This window comes from Panthera leo, chromosome C1, assembly GCF_018350215.1.
Source record: "Panthera leo isolate Ple1 chromosome C1, P.leo_Ple1_pat1.1, whole genome shotgun sequence".
NCBI lineage: Eukaryota > Metazoa > Chordata > Mammalia > Carnivora > Felidae > Panthera > Panthera leo.
Genome location: NC_056686.1, coordinates 65435329 through 65446438, shown reverse-complemented (window position 1 = coordinate 65446438; position 11110 = coordinate 65435329). Strand labels below are relative to the sequence as shown.

Below are 11110 nucleotides of genomic sequence, written 5' to 3'. Positions count from 1 at the left end.
AAAATAGCATTACATAAAATTATGTGGCATATACCTAAAATTCTTTGACTAAAAAACAATTTAAAGGCCATATTCTACTGGTGATAGGGCTTAGGGTCATTGTTGAATCCTAAGGGTAGTATTACTTTTATTATTGTGTATGTCTGGACTAGTATTCCCAACCTGAATTAGTAAGAGAGGCCAGGTGAGCTAAGCTCAATATTTCAAAATCCCTAATAAAAATCTACCCCAGATAAGAGTCCAAGAATACAGCTAGAAAAAAAAATGTTTTTTCTAAAATTGTTATCATGGTGTTGGGTCTATTATTTATACATTTGGTATTTAAAAAAAAAAAAAAGGCAGGGGCGCCTGGGTGGCTCAGTCGGTTGAGTGTCCGACTTCGGCTCAGGTCATGATCTCGCAGTCTGTGAGTTCGAGCACCACGTCGCGCTCTGTGCCGACAGCTCAGAGCCTGGAGCCTGCTTCGGATTCTGTGTCTCCCTCTCTCTCTGCCCCTCCCCTGCTCATGCTCTGTCTCTCTCTCTGTAAAAAATAAATAAACATTAAAAAAATTTTTTAAAAAGGTCCCTATATTACATGGCACAAAAGAAATAAATAAGTGAATTCCATGAAAACTACAAAATCTAAAGATAAAAAACAAAACTCTAACTGTAGAAAATGACATATGGGGATATGTTTATAATCTTTGAGGACAGAATGTCTTTTTTTTTTTTTAAGGTTTATTCATTTTTCAGAGAGAGAGAGAGAGAATGGTGGAGGGGCAGAGAGAGAGAGGGAGACACAGAATCTGAAGCAGGCTCCAGGCTCTGAGCTGTCAGCACAGAGCGCTATGCAGGGATCGAATTCATGAACCATGAGATTATGACCTGAGCTGAAGTCAGACCCCTGAGCCACCCAGGCACCCCAAGAGCAGAACGTCTTTCTAAACAAGAAACAAAACAATGAATCCATGAAAGGTTAGTTCTGCCTAAGTAAATATGTAGAACTCTAGTATGGTGAAAGATACCTTCAAGTCAGAAGAAAATAGCAGCCTGGGAGAAAAGTATTTGTAACACTGGTAAAAAATAGGGGCACCTGGGTGGCTCAGTCAGTTAAGCGTCCAACTTCAGCTCAGGTCATGATCTCGCAGTTCATGAATTTGAGCTTTGCATCGGGCTCTGTGCTGACAGCTCAGAGTTTGGAGCCTGCTTCAGATCCTGTGTCTCCCCCTCTCTCTGTCCCTCCCCCGTTTGCACTGTTTCTCTCAAAAATAATAAACATTTTAAAAATTTTTAAAAAAAAAAGTCTGGTATGGACTGAATGGTGTCCACCCCCAGCCCCAAATTCATGATATTAAGGCCTATTCCTCAGTGTGATGGTATTTGAAGATGGGCCTTTGGGAACTAACTAGGTTTAGATGAGGTCATGAGGGTGGGATCTTCATGATGGGATTTGTACCTTTGAGACCTCTCTCTGTCTATTCTCTCTCTTTCCCTCTCTCTCTCTTCTCTCTCTCTCTTTCTCCTTCCCCCTCAACTTCCCCCCTTTCTCCACTGTGTGAGGGTACAGCAAGAAGATGGCTAGGAAGACCGCTCTCACCAGGTACCTCACTGACTGGCACCTTGATCGTGGACTTCTCAGCCTCCAGAACTGTGAGGAATCAATTTCTCTTGTTTAAGCAGTCAGTCTATGGTACTTTGTGATAGCAGCCCAGGCTGTCTAAAACAATATCCTTAAAAAACACAGCCCTCCTCCAAGTCAGTAAGAAAAAAATAATAGTAACATATTGAAAAGAAAGGTCAGGAACAGAAAATTTACAGAGGAAGTGGAAATGACTAATAAAGGTATGAAAAGATGCTCAGCCTCATTCGCAATGGGAAATACAAGTAACATAACAAAGTATTAAATATGATTTACTTTTGCTAATCACATGGGTGACAATAAAAAGATTGCTGAAATAAACAGTAGGTGGTGTCAAGAATAGGGCCTTTTCTTAAGAAAAGAATGGGAGGGAGCGCCTGGGTAGTTCAGGTCACGATCTCAAGGTTTATGAGTTCAAGCCCTGCATTGGGCTCCTCACTGATGGTGTGAAGTCTGCTTGGGATCCTCTCTCTTTCTTTGCCCCTTCCATGTGCTCTCTCTCTCTCTCCCTCTCTTTCAATAAATAAATAAACTTTTAAAAGGAGAAAAAGAAGAAGAAGAAGAAGAAGAAGAAGAAGAAGAAGAAGAAGAAGAAAATGGGAGTACATATGTTGCAATATGGCAGTTTCCATGGACATGGAAAATACACGTGCCCTTTACCTAGCGATCCCACAGAACATAACAAAGGGTAAGGATATGTGTTGAAATAGCGTTATTTGAAAGAGGCAAATAACCAAAAACAAAAACAGCTCTCCTTCAACAGAAAAATTGTTATCTACATCACGGAACACTTGCATTATGTAAGAGTAGTTAGTTGTTAAGAAGAATACTCTGTATGTACCAAAATGGGTTGTTGAAATCCACAAGTTTTACAACCCAAGAGTATATCTAGTAGAATCTCATTATTTAGGTGTAGACAAGGATAGGATTGCCGTATTTAACATGGGAAAGTCAGTACTACAACAACAGAAGTCATTTTGTTAGTTTGGGGTTTTACCAATCAGATATTTTTTAAAAATAACTCAAATGTTATTAAATACCTAAGAGTTTCCATGCTTTTGTAAGTGGAAATGTAAAGTGCACTTCAAATCCAAAATATGGTTCCTTTGATTTCAATAATTCTGCCCCTACTGTACTATAAGATGTACAGTATATATAAAATGACATTTTCATTTTTCTTTCATAAACTATCTAGATTGCTAACTAAAAATATGTTTAATGAATGTGAGATTTTTGACAGCATAAAAATCTTCACACTTCTCCTATTGTATAGCGTATCTTCATCATATTGTGTTCAGGTGGTATTTTTGCAGGCAGAAAGGCAGCTCTCCCAGAAATTCTTTATAATTGCAATCTTTGCAATTCTTTCCCTCTGGCAGCTTTGAACAAAATACTTGGTAAATATGAACGTACATCTCAAGATTATGATTTAATTTTAGCCAGGTTTCTGATTTGTTTTTTTTTTTATTTTTTTCTTTAATCTTTATGTATTTTTGAGAGAGAGAGAGACACACACACAGACCGTGAGTGGGGGTGAGGCAGAGACAGAGGGAGACACAGAATCTGAAGCAGGCTCCAGGCTCTGAGCTGTCAGCAGAGAGCCTGACGTGGGGCTCCAACTCACAAAGATCATGACCTGAGCTGAAGTCAGATGCTTAACCAACTGAGCCACCCAGGCACCCCTGATTTGTTTTATATACTTCATGTTTAGGTTGGAAATGAAGGGACTGTTCTTACTTGGAGAAAAAGAACAGTTTAATCTCTCTCTAGGGCTATTACACTACTTTAGATTTTCTGACCATTTGATAGAATTCAATGGCATGGGATATACAAAGGTAAATATATTCTATCATAAGGAAACTGAAAGTACAAAGAGAAAATGTATTTCAAGCATCCTCATTTATTGGAAAAGCAGCCATTCCAGACTGAGCTGCAATTTACGCAATGTTTGGGCAGTGCACAGAAGCGTCTCACTTCCTGCCTTTTTTTAAAACCAAGTTTTTTCACTTTTTATTCTATAGTGGTTTTTTATCTTCTAACGTTTCTATTAATTGCCAACAACATATGTAGCATTCATTCTCCCTTATCTTTATAGATTATAAGCTACTCAGAGGAATGAATCCTAAATGCTTTCATCCCATGATACTCTTAAATTTAAAAAAAAAAAAATTTATGTTCAGGTTCGAATTATATTAGGAAGGCAAGAATGAAAATATATAACATGATATGGAAATCATTTGTGCTGTCTACCAATTATTTTCAGTTCTCCTCCTGGGCATATCATAGTATTGTACTAACTTGCTTCCCTCAAAGGTCACAGGGCCATAACTTGCTTTGGCCAGAGAAGCGTGAACAAAAGTATTATGTCTTACCTCTAGGTGGAAGCTCTAAGAGCCAGTTCGCGATTCGCCGTGTTTTCTCCCCTGTAGCATGGCGAACAACATGTAGGATGGTGGTTGCTCTGTCACTTAAGGTCTCTGAGTCATTACAATGAAAAGAGCTCCCTTTCTGAATGGACAGGAGCCATAGGTGAGAATTTGGGGGGTTATTTGTTATCACAGACATTTCTCTACTATCCTGATGCATTTGGAAATTTTCAGATTTCCATCAAAATTACTACCTGCTGGGATGCCTGGCTGGATCCATCGGCAAAGTGTCTGACTTCAGCTCAGACACTTGTTAGCTCTGTGCTGACATCTCAGAGCCCGGAGCCTGCTTCAGATTCTCTGGGTGTCTCTCTCTCTCTCTCTCTCTCTCTGCCCCTCCCCCGCTCACTCTCTGTCTCTATGTCTCTCAAAAATCAATAAAACATAGAAAAATATTTTTTTAATTATGACCTGCTTAGGTGAACCAAAAAGAAGAAAGAAGGAAAGAAAGAAAGAAAGAAAGAAAGAAAGAAAGAAAGAAAGAAAGAAAAAAGAAAAAGAGAGAAAGAAAGCCAATGTCACAGAAAAGTAGGAAGGAGAGACTTACCAAAGATAATAAAGAAAACAAGTTGAAATTCTTCCCACCGAATAGATAAAAATAGAAGTTTAGATTCAAGAGTTCCGAATCTTCCTTCCCAAAAATGACCTTCCCAAAAATAGATTCTTGATAAACACTAGTCCAAGTTTATTATAAATCATTTGTTTGAAGTTTTAAGCTAAAACACTAAAATTACATGAGTTGCATACTGATACAAGCAACAAAATATACACATCTTTAATCTCATACAGTGCAGCACATATGAAGAACACAAAATATATTTATTCACATCACACGTTGCGTCTACTGTTAAAATGCATCAGCAACAAGTTGAAGTCCAACATTATTTACCAGGTGGTAAAATATTCTGACACCCAGCTGAAGAAGCAAGAAAATGTCCATTCCCATCCTTCATCTTCTGACCTTAGTTTATTAATTTGGAGCAATGATGGCAATACAGGTGAAGCTAGCAGCAGGTTTCATAAAAAGTTCATCTATGTATTTAGCAGGTGCTCTTATCTGGGTTCTAAATTCAGAACAGACACAATACTAAAGCAGCTTTTTCTTTTACAGACTGAAATGAGCAAACAAGACCATTTATTCCATAAGACGTGTGTGTGTGTGTGTGTGTGTGTGTGTGTGTGCGCGCGCGTGCACACGTGTATGCACGCACGCATTTGTTAGCTTTTGGGTTAACTTCAGCAATACAAACTGTATTGCACTTCAGCAATACAAACAAGTAAAAGCAACTTTTGGCCTTTAGGAAAAAATTTAGAAATTTCTGTCACCTAGTTAAAGCCTCAGTAAAACGTGTGATGCGTTGAGATGCACCTACAACTAATTATGAGTCAGTATTATCTGTCTTTGTATCATAATCATAAAAACCCACATGCCATTGGCTTTTTTGGCTCATTTTTTAAAGTCACTAAAAAAAGAAAAAGCCTGTCATTTGCAAGCCATTTTCCCAGAATAAAATAATTTCCCAGAAATAATAAGATCAAATATTATGTGAAGTTGCTTCGATACTACTTTACCCAATGAGAAGGGAAAGTCAGTTATTCTGGTAATCTAATTATACATTTTTAAGTTATACATTTTATAAGTTTTAAACAGAGCTTAAAATTTCAAAATTGGTTAACCTGTTGACCACTATTTGTGCTATTTATTTCCATTCATCTTAATAAATGTACTTTCACGTTAAACATTTATATGAAAGTTATTGATGGATGCTACACTCTATTATTCAACTTAGGATGCCAAACTACAAAGAAATATATATAATAACAGGGATAAAATTCTGAAATCAGATATATGCATATTATCGTGTTCACTTTATTCCATTTTCCTTGAACAAAAAGCCTAAAACAATGTAAATGCATATTCTTTTATTTTATTTCTTTTTCAGTTTTTTGGTGTCTATTTCTTGGGTTTAACATCATTATAAAACCAACTTAGTTGCCCTGAACCTACACTCAGATAATACACATAATCCTTCCAGGATATGCAGAGAGTGACTCACCTGTCATTCCCTAACACCTTCCACACCCATGCATTCCCACATATGGTAATGTCACAAATTCTCCTCAATACAGATACACATGGCCAGGGTTACATCATGGCAATAGAGCAACCATTATGCCATTTACTTAGAAGCCTTAAGGAGAAGAGGCCTGGAATCCTGAGTCACAACACATGGAAGTGTTTGCTACAGCATCTTATCCAGCATGAGGAGGAAGGATGAAATTTTGGTTCCTCATGCCTCAGTTCCCAGGAAACCAACATTCTCTTAAGTAGCTATGGGAAACAAATGTCTCCTCTAAACCATCTAAAAGTTCTAGGCTTTAAGTGCTCTTGAAACACGAGAACATTCATGTAATGTAACAGCAATCAAAAATTGCAATGGCTTTTTTAAAGTATATACACTGGATATTTATATATATATATATATATATATATATATATAAATAACCAATATGTAACTGTCATTTGAAACAAAATGCACAAAAACTTTGCAATTCCATGCTTATTTTGCATCAAAAAATTCTTGTCTGTAATTCAACTGACAAGTATTTACTGAGCATCTTCTATGTGTTCTATATATAAGAATAACCTTTGTGTTACTCATCATTTACTGGTCTTTAAGAATATCATGTGCCTTTTTGTGTGTGTTGGGGAGGGTGTTTCCTTTCTTTGAATTCACTGGAAAAAGTAGTTTCCTTTAAACCTTTAATGAGACTATTTGCTTCATTTCTTTTAATTTATTCATAAGAATTTACCAAAATTCATAAAAGCTAACAACCTCCAATGTAAACTACCAGCCAAAAGCAAAAACTTGTGAATATAATAATTTAAGTCTAGCTGAACCACACAGATTTCCTGGGGAATGTGAAATCAGTCTCACAGAGAAGGTTAGTTTTAAAATGGACCACAGTTAATGAAGGCAAAAAATTCTTTCACAGAAATACATTTCCTTACTATGAAACAGAACTGCCTACTCTATGTTCTGATGGCCCCAGGATATTTTGAATGATTACTAAAATTTGGGGGGTTGAATTATACAAACGAGCAAAGAAGTCTAAAGTATTACTGGGAAATTTGGGGAGAGATCATCATCCCCTGATCTCTTGGTCAACCATAATAATGATTTCCAAATGCCTGACTAATTGCCAATTTCCCCTTGACACAGGTAGCATAGGCTTTAAAGATGCCATCTTAGAGATTTAATGAACCAGCTTTCAACAGAAATTTCTCATGTGTGTGTGTGTGTGTGTGTGTGTGTGTGTGTAGAAAGCACAAATAAGCTACAGATAGTCTTTGAATATTATATATAGATTGTGTTTCTTTTGTTCTCTGATACAAAAATGAGAGCTCAAAGTAGAGCTCCTTTGCCAAAATTCTTTGTACCTATCACTGGGCAGAGTTTCTTAGGATCTGCTATACTGCAAATTACCTGTTTATGTGCTGACATAGAGCCTTTGTTTCTCTAAAAACTACTTACTGTGCACTAGAATTTTCAGAGAAAAAGGAGATTGCTTGAAAACCGTGCAAATCTATAGCTTGCCAAAAAAAAAACCCAGAAAACAAAAAACAAAACAAAACAAAACAAAAACCTTCAAACAACAATTTACCTCCATAGTAAAACATGCAAGCAGTCATGTTTGTCAAAATGACAAGGATAGGCTCATTCTATAGAGGCTCGCCAAGTCAGGCAACCTGACAGCCACACCTGGTGTAAGGGAGGTCATTATAACTATAAGCCACAGTGACTCCCACGTGACATGACCATACATACATAGATAGAAGCAACATAATGAGGGGTGTAACAGACCAGATCAAACAGTGAGGGTGCTCCCCTTCGTTGAGCCTCATTTATAAGGAACAGTTGCAGAGCAGTGACCCCCAAATCAGCCATTTCACTGTGAAGGTAAGTATTGAGATGTTCTTTGTCAGATAGGCTGAGTCAATGCTTTAGGTTTCAACACAGTCACTCATTCCAAAAGTGTAAATAACATAAATAAGCTCAATTTTTTTTTCAATTTGACTCCCCCATGGAATTATCCCATCGTGTTTACCTCCAGTTGACAAAAACAAGTGAAAAGATGTAATTATACAGTTAATTTAACAAATTTCAAAAGCCGAGTCTGACAATAGTGCCCCCAAACTAACTGCTGAGGTCTGAATTTCCCAGTTAGGCTTTCTATTTCTTGCCAATTAACTGAAATACTGACGACGCTTTTAATTTTGTCTTAGACCTACACTGACTTACTGTTCTATTAAACTAGGTGCTCGCTGATTTGTTTTCTCTGCAACTGGTGACTCAGAAATAGCAGCAACCTTTAAGGAATTTTTAATGGAGCTGAGCTCCCAAACTTGCAGGCTGATGATATGCACTCCACAGCAGCGTCTGGCAAGTTTGTAGAGGTTCCTAAGGACTGCCTTCCGTAGCAGAATATACACCCAGGGATCTAAAATTTGATTCCACGTTGCCATTCGAAGAGCAAAAAGCGTGGTTTCACAAGTCTCCAGAGAATTATTTCCATTTATTCCAATGTTGGCCATTGTCACCTGAGAAACAAACAAAATAACAAAATCAGTTGATACAGGCATTTTCTCGGTCATATAGTTGTTTAGCTTAACTAGCTAGGCTACAGGGCATCCATTTCATTTTCCACAAAGTGATGTTATTTTGCAAAATACTGACAGAAAGAAAGGAACAGTAGCAAAAACACTGATGTAGACATCTGGATCCTTTGAGTTCAAATTGACATTACAACTACAACAATGATAACTTATTTGGCAAGTCAAATGTACACAAATAGAATGACCCAAGAGAGGACAAAAAAATGAGACCAGGAACAGACCTTTTCTTACTTTTGGGAATAGTAAGTTCAAAGCCAACATACATTTGGAAGTTTCAATGAAAAAAACTAAAGTTTATTTATGTAAACCAATTAAAGTTCAGATAAACTAAAGTGTAGATAAACTATAGATAAGAGGTTCTTAAAATTAATTTAGAGCATCTGATACAATTTGCACATGGAAATGGTATTGTTCTGGAATGTTACTTTTAGAATTTTCTGCTTTGTAACCACAATACCGCTTTCTTCTTATTCCCTTCTCTGATTCCTCACCCTCGCTTTAACTTGGCTAAAATATTCCAAAAATGCAATGGAATTTTCTAAGGGTTCTGAGGAAATGAGTCCCCTCTATACTACCACTTGGTCAACAATAACAATGTAGATTTTGGCCTCATGTATTCATTTCCTGACCTCCCGTGATGTTAAAGAGATCATTTTGTGGAATAAGTTCCATAAATGGCCCCAGCTACATGTCAGAACTGGTCCAATCACTGAGCCCAGCTTTGACTTCCAAATAAACAGTTGCAGAACAGACAGACAAGAGGGCTTTGAAAAACCTTGGCTATAAGAAAGAAAGAAAGAAAGAAAGAAAGAAAGAAAGAAAGAAAGAGAAAATGAAGCAAAGGTGAAACTGAAAAATTAAGGGAGGGTCAGACCACTACACCACCAGCATTAAGAGAGGGTATAACAAAGCCTAAAACCCAAATGAAAAGAAAATCGTCTTTCTTGTCTTCTTAATGGACGATTATCAGAAAGAAATGTCTTAATTTGGCCTGATATGAATGGTTGAAGGATGAACGTCCCTCATCCAAACCTTCATTACCTACACAACAAAGTACAAACTCCTTAGCTGGCTGGCTCCTTGATGATACATCTGAAGTCTGCTGCAATTCTATATGCTATGCTCCAACTGCTGTGAAGTCCTCACCTGTCCCAGAAGCACCCTGCCCTTCTGAGCTTTGGCTTGTGCAACTCTATTTTAAACTCCTATGTCCCCTTTCTCTGCCTGATAAACTCCAATCCATCCTTCAAGCCCCATGGAAAATGAGCTCATCTCCATGACATTTTCCCCAACTTTACCAAGATGAATTAGCTCCAAGATGAGTTGCTCCTTCTTCTGTGCTATCACAACCTCCTGTCCATAACCAATTATATCTCTTAGCACACTGTGTGATAATCATGCATTTATCTCTATTATCTGTAAGCATCTCTTTTTTTTTTCTAATATCCAGGACAAAAGCTGACACCTAGAACGTACTCAGTATTAGAATGAATAAAATTGTATTATTTTCTATTTATTGAGGTTATTTCTAGAAGTACAGCAAAACATGTGATCATCCATCATAACCAACTAATATTTTGAGGCTTAAATGTTTCTGGAAGTTTTAAAACAACAGCATCCACTAGTGAAAGATTCCAAAATGCTTTATTGTCACTCAAAGGAACAGGATCTTGCATTCCATGCTAATGCCTTGGGAAATGGCTCTTTCCTTCGGGTTCATTTCCTAGGGGAATAATGTATCAAACGTTAGACCTAACCATTCTGTAGCTAAATAAGGCCAACCAAGTTTCAACATAGAAAAAAATCACAGTCCTTGGGATGTCTGGGTGACTCAGTTGGTTAAGCGCCTGACTTTGGGTTAGGGTTAGGTTTAGGGTTAGGGTTAGGGCTAGGTCATGATCTCACAGTTCATGAGTTCAGGCCCCTCATCCAGCTCTGTGCTGACAGCTCAGAGCCTGGAGCCTGCTTCATATATGTGTCTCCCTCTCTCTCCCTGTCCCTTCCCCACTCTAACTCTGTCTCTGTCTCTCTCTCAAAAATAAAAAGATTGAAAAAAAATTGGAAATAAAAAGAAAAAAAATAAAAATAAAAATCCTCATCCAATAAGTACCTGGGTCAAGTATAGGCTCTTATGTCACTGTTCCCCAAGTTATCCAACAGCATAGAACAAATAAACCTTTATGAGCCTAGTTCCTCTTAGAATAAAGCAGGGCCAAGACTCAGGTAGTTGGATTGAGATATTTTCACTTTACATTTTTTCTTTACTAATCAAATATTTATTGATTATCTGCTATGGGCCAGGCAAGGATGGAGTGGCATACAAGTAGACGTGTGCCTGCCTCCCACGGAATTTGCAATCTATTTGCTGGGGTTTGGGAGATGGGGA

The 11110-nt window shown here is 37.5% G+C and overlaps 1 protein-coding gene across 1 annotated transcript in view; it reads right to left on the bottom strand.

Annotated features, from left to right (window-relative positions):
* Nucleotides 1-6612: 6612 nt before the first annotated feature.
* The window catches only part of PTGFR (prostaglandin F receptor), a 49626-nt gene continuing 45128 nt past the window's right edge, over nt 6613-11110 (bottom strand). Inside the window, exon 3 of the mRNA XM_042951372.1 lies at nt 6613-8649. Within this exon, the coding sequence (XP_042807306.1) occupies nt 8347-8649 (303 nt within the window). The 3' untranslated portion in view covers nt 6613-8346. The remainder of the gene's footprint in view (nt 8650-11110) is intronic.